We start from the raw sequence: 22457 nt of genomic DNA on the forward strand, positions 1-22457 counted from the left end.
CAGCATCTATGGAGAGAAATAAAGAGTCGATGTTTTGGGCTGAGACTCTTCATCAGGAGGAACCATCAAATATACCATATTCTTTTGTTAGATTACAAATGCACATTCGTAAAACAGTGGTGTATTTTAATGAAGAAAAGAACAAAGACAATTGAGAATAAACAAGGCTGACATGTTTCATAGGGGATATCCAGGGTCTCTGTCTTTGAAATTCTTTCCCAGGTTTGATGTTAATATTGTAAACTATGACTGTATTGGCACGTGGCCTAGTGGATAAGGCATCGGTCTAGTGATCTGAAGGTCACTGGTTCGAGCCTTGGCTGAGGCAGCGTGTTGTGTCTTTGAGCAAGGCACTTAACAACACATTGCCTGGTCCCAAGCTGCATGGGTCCTAGTGCCCTTCCCTTGGACAACATCGGTGGCGTGGAGAGGGGAAGGCCTGCAGCTTGGGCAACTGCCGGTCTCCCATACAACCCTGCCTAGGCCTGCGCCCTGGAAAAACCTTCCAAGGCACAAATCCATGGACTCACAAGACTAACGGATGCCTATTATTATTATTAAACTATGACTAAAAAATTAGATCGTACTGTTCTCAATAAAGTGACATTTAGAGAATCATTTAGAGAAACCAACAGTTTCTTTAAATAAAATCTTATTCATATTTCATGAATCAAACATGCTATCATGTTTTTCTCAAATAATTTTTGAATTTAATGTCTTCTTGATCTGCCACCTGCACATTTAATTCTGACAACTCCGGATTCCTTATATGGGAATCAAGAAAGCAACCCCTCCCTCAGTGCCGCAAAAAACAGGGGAGCTGGTTGTGGACTACAGGAGGAATGGAGACTCGCTAACCCCTATTGACATCAATGGATCTGCGGTTGAGAGATGAACAGCTTCAAGTTTGTCAGCATCCACATCACCAAGAACCTCACTGGTCTGTACACACCAGCTGTGTGATGAAAAAGGCACAACAACGCCTCTTTCACCTCAGACAGTTGAGGAAGATTGTTATGGGCTCCCAAATCCTAAGGACTTTCTACAGGGGCACAATTGAGAGCATCCTGACTGGCTTCATCACTGCCTGGTCTGGGAACTGTACCTCCCTTAATCGTAGGATTCTGTAGAATGTGGTATGGACAGCCCAGCGCATCTGTAGTTGTGAACTTCCCATGATTCAGGACGTTTACAAAGACAGGTGTGAAAAAAGGGCCCGTAGGATCCAAGTCACCGCAGCATAAAAGCCAGGACCAACAGGCTCCGGGACAGCTTCTTCCACCAGGCCATCAGACTGATTAACTCACACTGATTTGAGTGTACTCTATATTACATTGACTGTTCTATTTATTACAAATTACTATGATTGCACTTTCCACATTTAGATGGAGATGTAACATAAAGATTTTTACCCATGTATGTGAAGAATGTAAGAAATAAAGTCAATTAAATTCATTACTTACTGGGCCACGGAGCAGCCTTCTGCATCAGTGGAATATTGGCCCTTGATGCCTGTGCTGTGATGGTGGCTTCCTCCAACAGGGCAGAGTAGATGACCAAAGACTCTCCCGTTCTGAGGCTTCCGGCAACGATGAGCATACTTTTCTGTCATGCCAGCTGATAGAATGGCTAAGAAGGTGGTTAAGTAAATGTACAGTGTGTTGGCCTTCATTAGTTAGAGTAGTAGTGAAGGCAGATACATTAGGGACCTTTTTAAAAAAAATTCTCAGATAGGCACATGGATGATAGCAAAATGGAGGTCTGTGTGGCAGGGAAGGGTTAGAGTAGACTGAAAGTTTGGCACAACATCACGTTATGTTCTATGATTTAATCTGGTTACCTTTAGTACAAGTTTTATGTGTATTTTTGATGGAGTCAGAGAAACAAGCCCTTCGGTCCATCTAGTCTGTGCAGAATCTGGAAGTGGGCCCCACCAGCTTTCCTGGTCATTTCAGGAGTTGAGCTTTGCACTTGGAGAAGCCCAGATATCACTGGAAGAAGCAGTGTAGTCCAAGAACAGGTGACTGCGGAGCTCAGGCACCTTCCGAGACCCCGGAATATCCAGCCCAATGTAATATTTGGATGATAAACGTTAGACAAGTCAAGATGCTCTAAGTTCAAGTAGGGAGAAACATTTCACGGTATTGTTATTCATTTACAGCCCATGGAACAGACTTCCTTGAAAAACAGCGATGTCCTCATCCTTACTGGACTCACTCAGATCCCTACTGCTAACCCCGACGGCATGCTGGGAGAGTTCTGCAGTAACCTAGGTAATGCATTGGAAGGTTACCGTTGTGATTCACCTTCCAGGACGTTGGGCTCAGAATGTTTCATTCTGTGTCTTTGCTGAAATTTATCTTACAGCATCTCCAGTATTGAAACTAAATACTTTGGTCTGTGTTGCCTTCTCGACTACCCAAACAAGAGCAATATAGCACAAATTTAGCGCAGATATTGACCTTTTGTCCACCCGTCCTGGTTAAAAGGATTTCATTCCATCTTGCTCGTCTTGTTGGCCTCAGCCAGCACTGTGTTTAGAAATGGACCATCAGTGTACAAGCCATGACACTCGGGGACGGGCTAGATAATTAACCATTTTTTGTAATTGTATGATTTTCTTCTATCATACTTGTAAGTGCAGTGTGCTATGTGCTGTTGGTACTGTATTTTGCACCTCAGCCGCAGAGGAATGTTGTTTCGTTTGGCTGTATTCATGTGTATGGTTGAATGACAATTAAACTGGAACTCTATCTGGACCTTTCAATTCTGTCGTTCCACTGTTGCTGAGCCCAAAGCTTCAGAATTCTTCCTGTATCTTTTTCTCCTCCTGTGAAGAGTTCCTTAAAATTTAAAATTTTTGTTCATTTTGATCAGGGGTTCGCAAGCTGACTCCACAGAACCCTTGCTTGATGGTAAGGGTCCATGACATCAAAAAGGTTGGGAACCCCCGATTGAGGTTGATATTGTTTTCAATGGTTGATAATTGCTCATCAGTTCAATTGGTTGTTTGATTATATTGGGTGCCTTATTAAAAATGCCTACCCCCTCTCTCTCATTGGGCGAAAGTTACAACAGCATGAAAGCACGTACCGCCAGGATCAAAGACAGCTTCTATCCTACCGTTATCAGATTATTGAACAAGTCCTCAAAATATGCCTTGTTAGATCCTTACACTTCTTGTTTACCTACGCTGCATGTTCTCTGTAACTATTGCACTTTATTTAATTTATTTGGAGATGCAGCATGGATCAAGCCCTCCCAGCCCAACGAGCTGCACCACCCAGCAGCCCCTCGCTTAATTACAGAACAATTAACCTAGAAATTGGTTTGTCTTTGGGCTGTGGGAGGAACCAGGAAGACCCGGGGAAATCCCACAGACTCCTCGCAGATGATGTCGAAATTGAACTCCGAATTCGGCGCCCGAGCTAGAGTAGCATTGCGTTAACCACTGCTCCGTAATTTCACTCTCACTGTCGAGTTTAACCTGACTTAATGTGGACCACTCTAAACGTCCTTTAAAATCAGTTTATAGAGATAGGAGATTCTTGAAAAATCTACCTCATTATGACGTTGCGCCTTATTGTCTACCTGCATTACACTTTCCCTGCAACTGTTCACCTCATTCTGAATTCTGTTATTGTTTTACTTTATTCTACCTCAGCGTACTGTGCAATGCGTTGATCTGTACGAACAGTATGCAGTGCAAGTTTTTCACTGCAATCTGGTACAAAATCCAGCAATATCCTTGAGTAGGCTTTCCACACTTTATAGAGTCAAAGAGTGAAATAGTATGGAAACGGGCCCATGCCAGCCCTGCTAGCACCAAGCTGGTTCCATTTGCCTGCTTTTGGTCCATATCCTTCCAAACCAGGGGTTCCCAACCCCTACCATTAACTGAGGGGTTTATGGACCCCATGGTGGGAACCCCTGCTCTAAACCCTTTTCCATGTAGTCATCTAAAGTCAAGGTTCAAAGTAAATTTATTAGCAAAGTGTATGTGTGTGTGTGTGTGTGTGTGTGTGTGTGTATATATGTATGTATGTAACACACTTTCCCCCCCCCCCCACCCCATACTATCTTGAGATTCATTTTCTTGCAGGCACAGGAAAATAAATACAGAAGAATTTATGGGAAGTTATACATAGTAAAGACTAACTAACAACCAAAGTGTAAAAGAAGACAAATTGTGCAAATTGAAATAAATAAACAACCCAAGATCCTGAGTTGTTGAGTCATTGAAAGTGAGTCTGTAGGTTGTGGAATCAGTTCAGGGAAGTGCTGAGTGAAATGATCCACCCTGGATCAGGAGCCTGATGTTTGCAGAGTAATAATTGTGGTGTGGGACCTGGAGCTCCTGTATTTCCCACCCGAATCCAAATCTCCCTTAAGTGCTGTTATCTTTTTTAACCTTGTTTCAGCTGTGACCATTCGAAGTGGGGGAAATGTCCTGGTTCCATGCTATCCTTCTGGTGTGATATACGACTTGATGGAGTGTCTGTACCAGTACATCGATTCAGCTGGACTCTCCAGTGTCCCATTTTACTTCATCTCTCCTGTAGCTAACAGCTCACTAGAGTTCTCCCAGATCTTTGCAGAGTGGTAAGTGTGCAGCAGTTACACACACTTTACAGGGAGCAAATTCAGAAATCACAGGTGCAAAGGACTCGGTAGTCCTCCTACAGGGTTTCGTGGAGGTTGAGTCAGTGATAAGGAAGCCAAATGTAACGTTAGCATTCATTTCGAGTGGACTGGAATATAAAACCAGGGATGTTAAGCTGACACTTTATAAGGTCAGACTGCACTTTGAGTATTGTGAGCAGTTATGAGCCTCTTGTCTAGGAAAGGATGTGGGGGCATTGGAAAAGGTGCAAAGGAGGTGCACAAAGCTATCCCAGGAATGAAGGGGTTAACAGCTCTGGGCCTGTACTCGCTGGTGTTCAGAACAAAGGGGGATCTTAATGAAACCTATCAACTATTGAAAGGCCTGGATAAAGTGGACTTGGAGGGAATGTTTCCTATAGTGGAGGAGTCTAGGATCAGAATGTATGCATGTCTCTTTAGAACAGAGATGAGGAGGGATTTATGTGGTGGTTACCATAGGCAGCCAAGTCATTAAGTATTTTTAAAGTGGAGTTTGATAGGTTTATTACATGCAGTTGAGTTAAGGACTAGCATTAAACCCTGAGGCAATCAGCCTGGAGAAATGAATGTGAAATTTCACATGGTGCTGTGGAAATTTAAGAGCTGAGAAATGAAGCTAAGGGGTGAACGAACAGCAAAGAATGTGAAGGCAAAAGATGGTGCCACTGAAAAATACATCACTTTTATAGTTAAGATAAGGAAAATTCCTCAGATAAACTAAACCAACCAATTACATGACGTGGGTAGTGCGCTAGTAATGTTTAGCCAGTGAAAAATGTGGAGGGTAATAAGCCATTAGTTTAGTTGCTGTACCGCTTTCTGCCAGTGAGAGGGGAATGAGCCACCACATACTGAAAAATACATGAGCTTGTTAAAAAGAAAAAATGATTAAACTATAACTTTAGTCATGCATTAATTCATCTTATATATAGTATATAAAAGCTGGGTAAAAGTATGGATTGGAGCAGGTGTATGGCGCCAGAAGTGGGTTACCTTGCAACTGAACTGCCCGGTGACCCACCGATTTTAACCTCGGCCGAGTCACCACACGATTTACAATCACCAATTAACTACTAACCGGTGCATCTTTGGACTAGTGTGGACCGAAGGGCCTGTAATGTGCTGTAGATTTCTGGGTTCTGTGGGAGGAAACCAGAGCACAGGGAGGAGACCCACACGCACACAGGTAGAAATGTATAAACTTCCACGCGGAAGGCGCCAAACTCCGATGCCCCGAGCCGTCATAGTGTTGCGCTAACCACTACACTACCACGGCGCCCCAGATTCAGTTAATGGGAATGGAAGAAGGAAAATAGATTCATGTGGAGGAATGCTTAGTCAGTGTAGATGTGATATGCTGAAATATCTACCCTCGGACCGTAACTTTGAGAATATAAATCATTCCTTGAACTGTGGTTTCCTCAGCCATTTCAGTTGGCATTGGAGTAGAATTGGGCCATTTGGCCCATCGAGTCAGCTCTGCCATTTCATCATGGTTGAATTATTCCTCTCGACCCCATTTTCCTGTCTTCTCCCAATAACCTTTAGTGCCCTGACTAATCAAGAACCTATCTACCTCAACTTTAAATATACCCAGTGACATAGCCTCCACAGCTGTGGCCATGAATTCCACAGATTCACCTCCATTTTCCTCATCTAAAGGAATGTCCTTCTAATCTGATGCTGTGCCTTTGATCATTAACTCCCCCGCGATAGGGATCATCCTTCACCACAGGGAGGTCTGGGGTTATCCATCAGTTCAACCTGGTAAGACGCGTAGACCTGCTTCCCTGTGATTCAAATGTTAGTATCAAGTACTCTGATACTAACTTTTCAATCCAAACTTATTTAAATTTCCTTAGCACCATGTGGAATTTCACATTCATTTCTACAGTCCAAGGATTTAATGCTCCTCCTTAACTGAGCCACTAAGTAATGAACGGTACACTCCAAATTTTCCACATTAATCATTTCACACATTTTTTTTGTATAGCTTTTGTTAAGGTATTTATTTTCATCATTGTAACAACGTGCCGGTGATATTAAATCTGATTCTGATTAACAACCTGTGCTTCCCAGGCCATCGAGGCACTTCTATTAACAGTAACGTTGTTCATTGAATATAAGTTCTCCACATGCTGGGATAAAATCTGATCTCTGAACCCCGAATCATTGATTTACCAGTAATGTAACTACTTTATGGCAGAGCTCCTTTGTACGTACTCTCAGATTTGCACGCCTCACATTGGTATGTTATCTCAGCAGAATTTGCACTTGTTTCACTTTGTTGCCCTTTCTCGCTTTAGGCTTTGTCACAATAAGCAGTCAAAAGTCTACCTGCCAGAGCCACCATTTCCACACGCAGAGGTAAGGAGCAACTGGGACCTGGCATTTGGCCTTTAGTCATGCAAGAAATTCTGCAGATGCAGGAGATCCAGAGCAACACATAAAATGCTGGAGGAGCTCTCAGCCTGAAACATCAATTGTTCTTTCCTCTCCATAGAAGCTGCCAGACCTGCTGAGTCCCTCCAGCATTTTGAATGTGTTCCTCTGGATTTCCAACATCTGCAGAATTTCTTGTGTTTATGATTAACTAATTGGTTATTGCCAATTAGAAAAATAAGCCTCACATTTCTACAGCATCTTTCTCATCTCAGAGGTGTCAAAACAGACGAATGAATACTTTTGAAGTACAGACACCTTGTAGTATATGAACTGGGGCCAGAAGTTCCAAAATCAACATGATCACTAGCCCTTCCGTGGAATAGACATTTCCAGCCCTTCGAGCTGTGCTGCCCAGCAACCTCCAATTTAACCCCTGCCTAATCACAGGACAATATATAATAACCAATTAACCTACTAACCCTCTAACCACCTATATAAATGAATAAACAGTCAAAGATTCGGGCTGAGGCAGTGGACTGTTTATTCATTTATATAGGTGGTTAGTAATCTGCTCAGTTCCTCCAGCATTTTGTGTGTGCGTGTGTGGTTTTGGATTTCTAGCATCTGCAGAATCTCTCGTGTTTACGATTGTGTATCCAGCCTCTCCCCGTAGTTCAATCCAGGCAACGTCCTGGTGAGCCCCCACTGCACACCCGATAAAGCTTTCATGTCATCCGGCAACCAGAACTGCACATGATACACACACAGCACAACTTTCTCATCCTGCACAAGAAAGTTACCTAACAGTTTTGAGCTGTAGAATGGGACTTTACAACCTGATGATTCAGAGGCAAATCGAAGAGAGCTACAGTTGTCACATGGCACAAGGCCTTGTTTCCCGTGTGGAGAAAGTAAAGAGGAATTTCATAAATCATTGTATTGCATACAGGAGTTGGGATGGTATGTTGAAGTCGGTGAGGCTGAATTTGGAATATTGTGTGCAGTTCACCTACCTACAGGAAAGATATCAATAGGATTGGAAAAGTACAGGGAATGCTACCAGGACTTGATGATCTGAGTTATAGGGAAAAGTTCAAAAGGTTAGGAGTTTATTCCCTGGAGCACAGGAGAACGAGAGGAGATTTGATTAGAGGTATAGGGGTATAGAGGCTTTTCCCACTGAGGCTGGGTGAGACCACAACCAGAGGCCACGGGTGAAGGGTGAAAGGTGAAATGTTTAAGGGGAACGTGAGGGGGTACCATGTCACTCAGGGTGGTGAGAGTGTGGAACGAGCTGCCGCCGGAAGCGGTGGATTCAAGTCCAGTGTCAGCGTTTGGGTAAGGGAGGAATGTGAGACTATGCAGAGTCACAGTTCATGTTGAATGGTTAGATGGGCCGATATTTCTGTGCTGTAGTGCTTTAGGTCTCTGATTCTGCTTGATCTGACTGACTCAAACTGAACCATGTGCAACAGTAACTGGGAAATACGAAACTCCTTATCCACACAGGAGAGAGAATCTCACTCTCCTGACACGACGTTTTATATTTCAACACAGAGATAACAATAAATAATTAATTTATTGTTTCATTTGCTACAATCACCTGTTTAACATTAACATTTACAATGTATAGTCAGGTAAATTTACGGGATTACATACGTATAATGCAAGCACATCCCAACTAGAACAGCTTTGAATATCCAATACTGGTGCTCCAGACAGCAAATATACCCTTTTGTTCCAAACACAAGAGATTCTGCAGATGTTGGAAATGCAGAGTAATACACACAATATGCTGGAGGAATCTAACAGGTCAGGCAGGATCTATGGAGAGGAATAAACAGTTGATAGTTTGGGCGGAGAGCCACCCTGGCCTGAAACGTTGACTGGCTGAGTTCCTCCAGCATTTTGTGTGTGTGTTACTCTTTTGTTACGTTGAAGGATGGCTCCTTGAATATACAACAAATCAGAGGGTTAAATGACTAAACAGATCTGTCCTTATGTGGCAGTGAATGACAGCAACATTCGTCTACTGTGGTTTCAATGGGACAAACCACTCCTAACACCTGGCTTTACTAGCCATGAAACCATAAGACATAGGAGCAGAATTAGGCCATTCGGCCCATTGAGTCTGCTCCTCCATTCCATCGCGGCTAATTTGTTCTTTCTCTTAAACTCAGTCTCCTGCCTTCTCCCCGTAACCCTTGACTAAGCAAGAACCTATCAACCTGTGCTGTAAATATACCCGGTGACTTGGCCTTCATTGTCTTTGGCGATGAATTCACTTCCCTCTCTACTGCCACTAACTATCAGATGGAGGTTAAGTTGTGTACAGGTTTGATTTCCTAAACATTGATTCTAATCTTATTTAATCCATAACTGTGCAATCCCTAATGGTGCCACAGCACAATGGTTAGTGCGACACTATTGCGGCTCGGGTTGTTCTGGGGTTTGGAGGTCAATTCCGGCACTATTCTGTATCCAGTCTCTGTACGTCCTCCCCGTGGGACAGGTGGGTTTTCTCTGGGTGTTCCAGTTTCCTCCCACAGTTCCAAAGATGCAGCAGGTAGGTTAATTGGTCATTGTAAATTGCCCTGGGATTGAGTAAGGGCTAATCGAGGTTGCTGAGGCGGCTTGGCTCAAGGAGCCAGAAGGGCAAAACTCACACTGTATCATTAACTAAATAAAAAATAAGTAACTCCAGCATGATCCATAACTCGGCCCTACATTATCTGTAGCACAAGGGATCACTTGCTATTCCAGGGTGGGAAGTGGTGCACTGAATGGTCAAAACCAACAGTACAATTCCAGGTTTGCTATTGGTTGTTAAATACTGTCTTTCCCACTCCTTCCTTGTCCTATTTCAGCTGATTCAGACCAACAAGTTGAAGCACTACCCCAGCATCCATGGGGAGTTCAGCAATGACTTCAAGCAGCCCTGCGTGGTGTTCACGGGCCACCCATCCCTCCGATTTGGAGATGTCGTGCACTTTCTGGAGCTGTGGGGCAAATCCAGCCTCAACACCATAATTTTCACAGGTAACTCAGCGCAGTCAGGGGTACTTAGCAGGTGCGCACACAAGGTACTTAGTGCGTGAATTCACGTACTTGTTAGTTTGGACAATAAAGGAACTTGCCAGTAAATGCAGATCATTCTTACAACAGGACACATCTGGATTATTGCATGCAGTTCTAGGAGGGGTATTGAGGCTTTGGAGAGGGTGTAGCGAGGGTTTACCAGGATGCTGTCCGCTGGATAAACCTGGGTTGTTTTCTCTGGAGCACCAGGGGCTGAGGGGAGATCTGATGGAGGTTTACAAGATCATGAGAGGCAGAGATAGAGTGGACAGGGAATATCTGTTCCCCAGAATAGAAACATCCAATACCAGGGGGCAGCATTGAAGGTGAGAGGGGGGTAAGTTCAAAGGGGATGTGAGCGGTGTCACGGATGCCTGGACTGCACTGCCCGGTCTGGTGGGAGAGGCAAATACATTAGAGGCTTTTAAGAGACAATTGAATAGGCACATGGATGTGAGGAGGATGGAGGGATGTGGACATGGGGTAGGTCGGAGGGATTAGTATTTGGATGGTTTTGATTTGCTTTTTAGCTGATTTGGCACAATATTGTGGGCCAAACGGCCTGTTCCTTTGATGTGCTGTTCTACGAAAGGCAGACGGTCACTTTCAGTGATTCTGAAAAACCTGCTTACACAGATATTGGAGTATCCTGTGTAGTTTTGGTCACCCACCTACAAGAAAGACGTAAATAAGGTTAAAAGAATACAGAGAAAATTCTCAAGGATATTGCTGGGACAGGAGGATTGAATTAGTTAGGACTTTATTCCTTGGGACATAGAAGAATGAGGGAGACTTGGAAGAGGTATAGAAAGTTATCAGGAGTATGGATAGCGCAAACGCAAGCAGGCTTTTTCCACTGAGGCTAGAACTGGAGGTCATGGGTTAAGTTGAAAGGTGAAGAGTTTAAGGGGAATCTGAGGAGGAACAGCTTTCATTGAGAGGATGGTGAGAGTGTGGAACGAACTGCCAGCGGAAGTGGTGGGATGCAAGTTCGATTTCCCACAGTTTGGTGGGAGGAGCCATGGTCCAGGTGCAGAATGGACTAAATGGGCCGAAGAGCCGGGCCCTGTGCTGTAGTGCTCTATGACTCTGACTCTACACCATAGGCAAAGCTGAATTCAAACTGAACTCCACGAGCCTGCAAACGGTTCGCAGGCCTGCAGACTCTCTGTCACGGTGGTCACTGACGCAGACTTTGCCGCAGTACACATTGGGAGACTCCCCGTGAACAGACAGAAACAGGAGGCTCAGCTTAGGGACAGCAACAGAGAAATCATACTCCCAAACACTCAGCAGGACTCTGCCTGTAGAACACAACAAGAGTCCCTTTAAATAATCATAGAACACTGGAAACACATACCGATCACAATCAAACCAACAAGAACCTGAGTTTAACGGCTCTAACAATTAGTAAACACAGGCGCTCGAGAAACCCAGAAACCACCGAGCCCTGATGGGCTCAACACAACTGCACACACACAAAATGCTGGAGGAACTCAGCAGGTCAGGCAGCAGCTATGGAAATGAATGTTTTGGGCTGAGACCTTAGATCAAGAATCCTCTTATGTCTTATTGTCTGCTCTGGAAGTGCATGTGGAGGATTTATAACCAGACCAGCGCAAGTCAAGAGTTATTAAAGATCAGCAAAGAGGTGTTGGGATCTTGGCATTAACTGTTAGGGGGGGACAGGCTGATGCTTGGACTACACGTGAGGGCAGCGGGAAATGCAAACAGGCCGTCATACTGGACATCTGTGGAGGAATCCCGGCTGTGCTACGAGATGACTCTGCCAGTAGAGATGTTGATTGGAGCTTTGGTCAGACACCCATCAGTACAGTTTTTGCTGAAGTGCTTTGTGTGCATGCAGAAGGAACAACAGCAGGACACCGAGGGTTAAACCATGACCCTCAATGCCAATGTATTATTGACCTACAGTACATGTATGTCTCCATATCCTGTACAACCCTTTCCTTGTGGGCAATCACAGCGAGCACAATACAGTCAATGAAATATCACACCCAGTGGGGTGGACAACAACCAACGTGCAAAACAAACAACAAGCTGTGCAAATACACAAGAACATAAGAAATAGCAGCAGGAGTCAGCCATCTGGCCCGTCGAGCCTGGCCAGCCGTTCAACAAGATCATGTCTGATCTGACCATGGACCCATCTCCACTGATCTGCCTTTACCCCTTCACCCTTAATTTCCCTACTATGCAAAAATCTGTCCAATCTTGTCTTAAATATATTTACTGAGGTAGCCCCCACTGCCTCATCGGGCAGAGAATTCCACAGATTCACCCCCCTCTGGGAAAAGCAGTTCCTCCTCATCTCCATCCTCAATCTACTCCCCGGAATCTTGAGGCCATGTCCCCTAATTCTAGTTTCATCTGCCAATGGAAACAACTTCTTTCAACGGATGCTGCTCAACCTGCTGAGTTCATCCAGCATTTTTGTACGTCTTGATTTGACCACAGCATCTGCAGTGCACTTTGTGTTTATTAGTGGAAACAACTTCCCTGCCTCTTTCTTATCTATCATAATTTTATGTTTTTATAAGATCTCATCTCATTCTTCTGAATTCCAGTCAGTACAGTCCAAAGTGACTCAGTCTCTCCTAGTTTAACCCCCTCATCTCTGGAATCAATCTTGTGAACTTCCGAACTTCCTCCGGACCACCTCCAGATCTTTCCTCAAGCAAGGAGACCAGAACTGCGTGTAGTACTCCAGATGTGGCCTCATCAGTACCCTGTATAGTTGCAGCATAACCTCGGTGCTCGTAAATTCAATGAAGGCCAACATTCCAGTTACCTGCTGCGCCTGCAAACCAACCTTTTGTGATTCACGCACAAGCACTTCCAAGTCCCTCTGCACAGCAGCATGCTGCAGTTTTTACCACTTAAATAATAAACTGCTCTTTCATTTTGCTTCTGTACCAGAACCAATACTGTTCAAACTAGTTCCGTAAACAAACTATAGAATAGCTTCATTTTCCAGCAGTACGACTATGAAAACAATGGAGACGTGGGGAAGGGACATGCTAGAATCTGGTGCAATGAACAATCTGCTGGGGGAACTCGACAGGTCAAGCAGCACCGGTGGAGGGAGAGTCTCAATGCAGGGTTCTGACATTAAACTTTAATAAATCCTTCCCCACCCATCCCTTTCCCTCTACGGGTGCTGTGTTGTGTATTAAATTTTGTGAAAAGTTAGATGAAAGTCAGAACAGCTCCCAAGTGACATATTAACTCTTTGTGAGCTCGCAGCAAGTAAAGCGTCAAGGTGTCTGTACAAGTTAAACGCTGTCGGTTTGTTAATGTTTGCTGATAGTGGCTGGATCATTTCCTAGGCCTCAAAGCACCAGAGGCATCGTGATGCCTGTCGATGGCCTGAATGAACGAACCCATGCCATGAGAACAAAAGACCAAATAGTTTGTCTTGGTGCTTGTGGATTGAACCCCTATTTATTGAGGCACCATTCCCTCAGTTCTTGGGACTTCACCTAGACTGAAGAATCAGGATCGATCGGTGCCTGGGACGGACCCAGGGTGATTTCATGAGTGAGAATCCAGAGTTCCCTCAACAACAGTGGCGGCTGAGAATCGTGAGCCTGGAAATACTTGTGTCTAGTGTGGTTTATTTGTGCTTTCTATTCTATGGTAATAACTTAGGTTAACTTACTTCCTTGTGCTTATACATTTCCAGGACACTCGAATTGGTTTGTATCTTTCGGGTGTGATCAGCCCAGCCCATTACAGCTGCTGTGTGACCCAGAGTTTACTTGTGATTATGAAAAGACTCTGCCTTGTATTCCTTCTCAAACTGATGCATCTGATCTGCTTCTAGAGCCAGATTTCTCCTACTTGGATGTTTTGGCACCGTACCAGCCACTCTCGATGAAATGCGTCTACTGTCCGATCGACACACGGCTGAACTTCATCCAAGTTTCAAAGTTATTGAAGGAGGTGCAGGTGAGGCGGGAAAATGAGTGGGTGTTGGGCTTTTGTTTGTTCACCATTCAAGATTGTTTACTGTCATTTCCAGCACACAAACGTAAAGGAGAACAAAATAATTGTGACTCCGGATCTGATGGAGCACGAAAAAAATAGGATAAAGAATACAATAATTAAAAAGCACAATAAATACAGATATGTAAGATATTGTGTGTGTGTGTATATATATATATATATATATATATATATATATATAGATAGATAGAGAGAGAGAGAGAAATATAGAACTAAATATATAGATTGATTGTATGTCCATAAAGTGACACCAGGCACAGGAGTGTCTGTATAAAAGGTGACTGACAGGACATGATAAAGTAGTGGTGGATGGAGGTGTGGAGGGGTGGGTTCGTGGTTGGTGGTGTTGATCAGCCTTACTGCTTGGGGAAAGTAGCTGTTTTTGAATCTGGTGGTCCTGACTTGGGTGCAATGTAGTCTTCTCCCTGATGGGAGTGGGATAAATGGCCCATGAACAGGGTGGGTGGGACCCTTCAATATGTCACTGGCCCTTTTCAGCCACCTTTCTGTATATACTGTCATTGAGGGCACATAGGCTGGTGCTGGAGATGCATTGGGCAGTTCTGACTATACATTGTGGAGCCTTGCTCTCTGCCACAGTGCGGTTTCCAAGCACGTTACTGTGAATCTGTAGAATGATGTGAGCATAGATGTGCATAATCCATTTGAGAGTATTCAGAAAGCCTCAGCTAGTGAGGGTGATAGGATGTGCCAGTTCAGTGAGTAAACTAAGATCTTCAGTAACATTGTACCTCTGTTTTGGCTATCTAAGTCTGAAATAGTTTGAGGTAGGTTGTCAGGTCAAGAGTCCATCTTTAAATCACAAAGATGATTAAATAGTTGCCTAGTACAATAAACTGACTGTTAATCTCACAATCTTTCTCGTTATGATCTTGCACCTTATTGTATACCTGCACTGCACTTTGTCTGTAACTACTTCACTTTATTCTGCATTCTGTTACTGTTTTACCTTATTCTACCTCAATGCACTGTGTACTGTTCTGACCTGTATTAACAAAGTACAAAACAAGCTTGTCACTTGTCCTCATTTCATGTGACAATAATAAATTAATCCCATTTTCATTAAAGGTTTTGAATTGCAATGTGATGAATTGTTTCACTTAGATCTGGATATGGGGAGAAATGTGTGGTGAGATGGCGGAGATGCCCCAGACAGGGCTTCCTTTCCCACAGCCTCATCAATAAATGACAGGAGGTGAGTGTGATAGGGGTGCTTGTTCTTTTCCTCTCACATGACTCCCTTGTTTTATTTTTCCAGCCGTTGCACGTGGTATGTCCAGAGCAGTATACACAGCCTCCTCCAGCCCAGTCCCATCGTACCGATCTGATGATTGACTGCCAGCCCTCACCAATGGCCTACCGGAGGAGTGAGGTACTCACCCTCCCCTTCAAACGGCGCTATGAGAAGATTGAGCTCATGCCTGATGTAAGTGCTTACTTAACATCATCTTTTTTTTTTATAACCTCTTCAATATTTTTATCTTTTATTATACTTTTTTTTCACGTATCTTTCCAACAGAGGAATTGGTTGGAGAAGTGGATCAGTCGTCAGTAACGAGCGACACTGGGTGGGAGGGAGGAATGGAGTTTGTTATGTGCTGATGGGCATTTTGGGCGCGCTAGGTTGGCGCCAGAATATGTGGTGACACTTACGGGCTTTCCCCTGCACATCCTTGGGTCTGTTGGCTCTTTTCTTTCTTTTTAAATCTTTTTATTAATTTTAAACAAACATAAGAAAAGAAAACATTGATTACAAAGAGCTTGAGAGTACATAATTAATAGGCTAGAATACAAGTACAAACAATTAATAATTCACATATAATAGTCTCCCAAACTCATAGTAGGTTGCAAAAAATGGAAAAATAAAACTAAAAAAAAACTAACCTAACTGACATGGGCTATTGTATCATATCAAGTATACACAGTAGTGTCAATAACTCCACACCTCTATCCAAATAATTAAAGATGATAAGAATAAGGTTTGGGAAAGGTCAGTTTAACTCGTATGAAAATGTTGGATAAATGGTCTCCAGGTTTCTTCAAATTTGACCAAGGGGTCAAAAATAACACTTTTAATTTTTTCTAAACTCAAATAAGAAATAGTTTGGGAAAACCATTGAAATGTAGTTGGAAGATTAATTTCTTTCCAGTTCAATAGGATAGATCTTCTAGCCATTAATGTGACAAATGCAATCATCCGCCGGGCTGAGGGGGATAAACCGTTGGTAGGCCGAAAATTGCAGCGATAGGATGAGGTTGCAATTTGATATTCAAAACTGTTGAAATAATGCCAAAAATATTTTTCCAGTAATTTTGCTAACAGGGGCAAGACCAAAACATGTGAGTTAATGAGGCAACATCAGCATGACATCTGTCACAGATTGGATTAACATGGGAATAAAATCGAGCAAGTTTGTCCTTGGACGTATGAGCCCTTTGGACAACCTTGAATCGTATTAGGGCAAGGGTGTGTCGGTTCTTAGTGCAATTAACGCAGTTCACTGTATGTTTCAAGGTCCATGTGATAAATATCTGAATCTGAATTGTTTTGCACAGTGTAGGAGAGTGAAGAAATTTTCTACATGTATTTGATATTTTCAAACTGTTCGTCATTCCAAAACATGTTTCTGTCATATGTCATGGCCGTACGTGTGCTGAAGGATTGTTGGAGAATGAGCTGGCAACAAAATGGCAGAGAGCAAACCTCCAGTAATCTGTTGAGAAATGCTAATGGTTTGGCATGCAGCTCTGGTAAAAGAAAAGGAATAAAGCAACTGGACTGGTGTGGCAGCTCAACCAGATGCATTTTAGAATGCACCATTGATTACCCATGGCTCCACAATTGATGCAGGAGTTCAACTCATAAGACATAGGAGCAGAATTAGGCCATTCAGTTCATCAACTAGCTCTGCCATTTCAACATCGGGCTGATCTATTATCCCTCTCAACCCCATTTTCATGCCTCCACTCCATAACATTTGACACCCTTAATAATGAAGTACATCTCAACCCCCACTTTAAGTGTACCCAATGACTTGGCCTCCACAGCCATCTGAAGCAATGAATTCCACAGATTCCTCATGGAGCTTCCCCTTCATCTCGGTTCTAAAGGAACAACCCTCTGGTCCTAGCCTTGTACTATGACAAATGCCAACAATTTCATTCTCTCCAATAAATGCTGCTCGATCAGCTCGAATCCTGGTCCAGATTGCTTGTTGCTCCAGATTCCAGCATTTGCAACTTCTGGCATCATCATTCCCAGCCCCCCCCCCCCACCGATCTCTGGGTTCCTGCACTCCCTTTATACTGGTCTGGTTCAAAGTTTCTTGAAACTATCAGGGCCATGTTACCTGTCAAATGCCCCATTTAAACCTAGGATTCACAGAAAAAATATTATTCTGCTGTGTATGAAGAAAATAAAGTGTAACACATAAAGAAGGTGCAGATGTGATGAAGTGCTAATAGAATAACATTTAATAGTTCATAGATTGACTGCGCAGCCAGGGACTTTTTCCCAGCATGGAAATGGCTCGTAACAAGCTGCATAATTTTAAGGAGACTTTAGGAAAGTATGGGGGGGCGGGGATTTCAGAAGTTGCTTCTTTACACACAGTGCTGGGCGCAGAGGTTGGTGGGGTGGTAGGTGAGGACAAGAGGAACCCTATCCCTGATAGGGTGGCTGGAGGATGGGGTGAGAGCAGATATGCATGAGGTGGGAGGATGGGGTGAGAGCAGATATGCATGAGGCGGGGGGGATGGGGTGAGAGTAGAAGCACATGACCACCTCCTCCCTCACCACCATTCACGGCCCCAAACAGTCCTTCCAGGTGAGGCGACACTTCACCTGTGAGTCTGCTGGGGTCACATACTGTGTCCACTGCTCCTGGTGTGGCCTCTTGTATATCGGTGAGACCCAGCGTAGATGGGGAGATAGCATTGCTGAGCATCTACGCTCCATCCACCACAACAAGCGGGGTCTCCCAGTGGCCACCCATTTTAATTCCACTTCCCATTCCCATTCCGACATGTCCATCCACGGCCTCCTCCACTGCTGGGGATGAGGCCACACTTAGTTGGAGGAACACCACTTGCAGGACAATCCTTGCTGATCTCATTCGATAAAAACATTGCATTTGTACAACGTGTTTCGAAGTACGTGTGACCAATAAAGCTAATCTCTCTGTGCTTTACCTTCAGTCAGCACTGCTACACCAGATTATCTGATTGTTTATCACCTTGAATCTTTTAGGGGGTTTTCACTGTGCAAGTTGGCTGTCAGCTTGACTGAACTGCAGTGATGACTTCCCTTAGAAAAGCTCTTACTGGCTGTGGTCATGAAAATTGACGTGCAAGTGAGAGGTCTTTCTTTTAACTCTCCTTGTCCTGTCACTGCATTACAGCTTGCAGAATCTCTCGTCCCGTCTGAGATCAAACCTGGCATCTCCATGGCAACTGTATCTGCGGTCCTGCAGACCAAGGACAACAAGCACATCCTTCGGGTAAGTCGTGTAAAGGGAATGAAGTTGCTGTAGCCCAGTTAATTTAAAGCGATGACTTATTTTCCGCAATTCCACTTGGTCTAGTGATTGGTGTATTATTGTCATGGGCTTTGAGGCGCAGTGTGAAATGGTTTACTTGCGTTCACCCGGGACAGAGCATCCCAAATGCAGGTGCATTGTCAAGAAAAAAGAACAATGACAGAATATAGTGCAGACACCCAAACTGGTTGGAGCACACCTGGAATATCGTGTTCAGTTTACTTATTTCACTGTGTAAGCCCTTCCGGCCCTTTCAGCCGCACCGCCCCATTAACCCCACAACCCCTATTAACCCTGATCTACTCATGGACAATTTACAATGACCAATTAACGTACCCGGTACATCTTTGGACTGTGGGAGGAAACCGCAGCACCCAGGGAAAGCCCACACATTCCACAAGGAGGAACTACAGAGTCTCCTTAGAGAACGGTGCTGGAATTGAACTCTGAACTCCGGAATGCCCCGAGTTGACCGCTATATGACGGTGGCGCCCAGTTCCGGTCTCCTCATTATAGGAAGGATGTGGAAACTTTAGGAAGGGTGCAGAGATGCTGCCTGGACTGGAGGGCATGTCTTAAGGAGAGGTTGAGCAAGCTAGGATTTCTCTTCCTTGTAGCAAAGGAGGGTTGAGAGGTTACTTAATGAGGTATGTAAGACGATAAGGGACATAGATCAAGTGGACAGCCAGAGAATTTTTCTCAGAGCAGAAATGGCTAATACAGTTTTAAGATGATTGGAGGAAAGTTTAGAGGGATGTCAGAGGTAAGTTCTTTACACAGAGAGTGGTCTTACCAGGGGTAGAGGCAGATATATTAGGAACATTTTTAATAGAAAAATGGAAGGCTATGTAGGAGGGAAGGGTTAGATTAATGTTGGAGTAGGTTAAAAGGTTGACACAGCATCGTGGGCCAAAGGGCCTGTACTGTGCTGTAATGTTCTATGTGAAGGGTCTGCCTGTGCAGGCCTGACACCGTGGGGTGGGGTGGAGTAAAACCTGTTACCATCCAACTTATCTCTGCCTTTATAAACACTTTTATAAAGTCACCACTTATTCTCATAAATTGCCAGGAATAAAGACGTAGCCTGGTGAATTTTTGCTAGATGTGCTCCTATTGTGTTTCCCGTATTTACTGTGAAAGCAAGCATGGGAATGAACCTCAGGGTTTATATGGCGATGTGCATGTTTGTTTGTTGTGTGCCGTGTCACACAACATGGACATGGGATTGTTTCTTGGCAAAGTTTTTCTGCGGAGGCGGTTTGGGCAGAGGCTTTGTGCAGCAGGTGACCCCGGCCGTTGTCGGTGCTGTTCAAGGACGGCCTTGCCTGAAGTCGGTGCTCACCAGGCCAGGACTTCTGGTGTGCACTGGCTGCTGGTATGAATGTCTGCCACCTGCTCTCTTGGCTTTACGTGGCTGTAGCTGGGCGTGTGCTACACCTTGCCTGGTGGGGAGGGGCGGTTTAAACCTCCTTTGGTGGAGACTCCTCTCCACCCTGCCATCCCAGGTACATGTACTTTGATAATAAATTTACTTTAAACTGTGTTTCATCCACATCCCTCCATTCCCTTCATAACCGTGTCGGTGTAAAAGCTTCTGAAATCCTGGCTCTGCTACTCAGTCCTGACAGCAGGTTCCAGGCACCTGTTACTCTCTGCACGATCTGTACTGAACGGTGACGAGTCAGTGATGACAGACCCAATGAAGGGTATCAGGCCGATACGTTCACTGTTCATTCCCCTCGCAAATGTTGCCCGACCCGTTCAGTTCTTCCAGCATTCTAGTGTGTGTGCAGCTCTGAATATTTGACATTTCAACCCTGGGGAAAAGTTTCTGACCATCTCTGTTGAGTCCCGTGGTGAAGACGTATCTCTGTCGAGGAGAAGTGGGCCACTCCTTCCCTCCGCTGGTCTGCAGGTCACCCTTGGGTGGGTCTGCCACCTGCTTAGCCACCCGGTGCCCCCATCGGGGTCATGTGGGGCCCTGGGAGCGGCTGGTGGATGGTCGTGCGTGTCCCAGGTCCTGGTTGTGCAACCACTCCACTCTCTGGAGAGTGTTCCTGGGGGCTGGGGTCACTCATCTGGTGGGGATGCTGCCCAGTGGCGGGCCATTTCTGTGGGGGAATTTTCCAAGATCAATCGTATTCATGGATGAGGAGGAAAGTGAGAGTGGGGGTGGGGGAGTTCCTCCACAGGCAATTTCCCTTCACTACGTCTCAGATTAAAGATAGATGGAAGACCGCGGTCATCACTGTCATACGATACGGCACAGAATGATGATGATGGCTCTCCCTCTCCCTCTCGTGCTTCATCTTGGACAATGACTCCCATCCACTCCATAATGTACTGGTTAGGCACAGGAGTACATTCAGCCAGAGACTCATTCCACCGAGATGTAACACTGAGCATCATAGGAAGTCATTCCTACCTGTGGCCATCAAACTTTACAACTCCTCCCTCGGAGTGTCAGACACCCTGAGCCAATAGGCTGGTCCTGGACTTATTTCCACTCGGCATGATTAACTTATTATTATTTAATTATTTATGGTTTTATATTGCTATATTTCTACACTATTCTTGGTTGGCGCAGCTGTAACGAAACCCAATTTCCCTCGGGATCAATAAAGTATGTCTGTCTGTCTGCCTGTCTTAAGGGAGAACAATCCGAGATTCCAGAAGGTGGGGGGTCTGTGTTCAGAACTCTCTGCAATTTTGAGCAGAGTGGTTGCTATACTAAGCCATGATGCATCTAATTAGAATGTTTTCTTTGTGTATCTGTAAAAAAAAAATCTAGTGGTGATTAGGGGAGTGCCAAATTTCCTTAGCCTTCTGAGGAGATAGAGAATAGTGTAGTGAATAGCACAACAAACAACCCAGGTTCAATTCCCGCCATTGCCTGTAAGGAGCTTGTACATTCTCCCTGTGACTGCATGGGTTTCTGCCCCTGGTCCAAAGATGTACTGGTTGGTAGGTTAACTGGTCACTGTAAACTGTCCTGTGATTAGGCTAGGATTGAATTGGGATTTGCTGGGCGGTGCAGCTTGAAGGGCTGGAAGGTCTGTTCCATTCTGTCTCAATAAGTAAATAAATAAACAATAAACAAGCACAAAATGCACAAGCCACATGCTTTATCTTTTTCCCTCTGTCGACTCTCAAAACCCTTGCCTGCCCAATGGGCAAAGTCACTTGGTGAGTAATTGTGCTGTTCATAAACACAAGGGACTCTGCAGATCCAGAGCAACACACACAAAATTCTGGAGGAACTCAGCAGGTCGGGCAACATCTATGGAGAGGAAGTTGACATTTCAAGCCAAGACCTTCCAGTCCTGATGGACTGTCTTGGCACGAAACGGCAACTGTTGATTCCTCTCTATAGATGCTGCTGAGTCCCTCCAGCATTTGTCTGTTGCTTCTCATATGCACTTTTAAAGAGCAGGTTCAGGATACGTTTTAAACTGAATGAAGAGGTTGAGTTCCTGATGTGGGTAACCAAAGGTCCAGTCTGCATTTTTGCAAGGGCTTTAAAAACTCCCATAGCACAGGCTGCAGCAGAGCAAAATATTCCTGACCACCTAGTCAGTAAGTATTCTCAGTTTACATCGCTAAAGTACTCAGCGGTCACTTTATCAGGTACAGGAGTAGAACCCAGTGTGGCTTTCTGCTGCGGTAGCCCATCCACTTCAAGGTACATTCAGAGCTACTCTTCTGCACGCCACAGTTGTCACGCGTGGTTATTTGAGTTTCTGTCAGCTTGAACCAGTCTGG

General features: G+C 44.5%; 1 protein-coding gene across 1 annotated transcript in view; it reads left to right on the top strand.

Moving 5' to 3' along the window:
• ints9 (integrator complex subunit 9) overlaps nucleotides 1-22457 on the top strand; it is a 57447-nt gene that overhangs the window by 29390 nt on the left and 5600 nt on the right. Inside the window, exons 9-15 of the mRNA XM_059986730.1 lie at nucleotides 2162-2273; nucleotides 4422-4602; nucleotides 6951-7011; nucleotides 9897-10068; nucleotides 13955-14079; nucleotides 15416-15583; nucleotides 18558-18656. Of these exons, the coding sequence (XP_059842713.1) occupies nucleotides 2162-2273; nucleotides 4422-4602; nucleotides 6951-7011; nucleotides 9897-10068; nucleotides 13955-14079; nucleotides 15416-15583; nucleotides 18558-18656 (918 nt within the window). The remainder of the gene's footprint in view (nucleotides 1-2161; nucleotides 2274-4421; nucleotides 4603-6950; nucleotides 7012-9896; nucleotides 10069-13954; nucleotides 14080-15415; nucleotides 15584-18557; nucleotides 18657-22457) is intronic.

Source organism: Hypanus sabinus, chromosome 12 (genome assembly GCF_030144855.1).
Source record: "Hypanus sabinus isolate sHypSab1 chromosome 12, sHypSab1.hap1, whole genome shotgun sequence".
NCBI classification, from domain to species: Eukaryota; Metazoa; Chordata; class Chondrichthyes; order Myliobatiformes; family Dasyatidae; genus Hypanus; species Hypanus sabinus.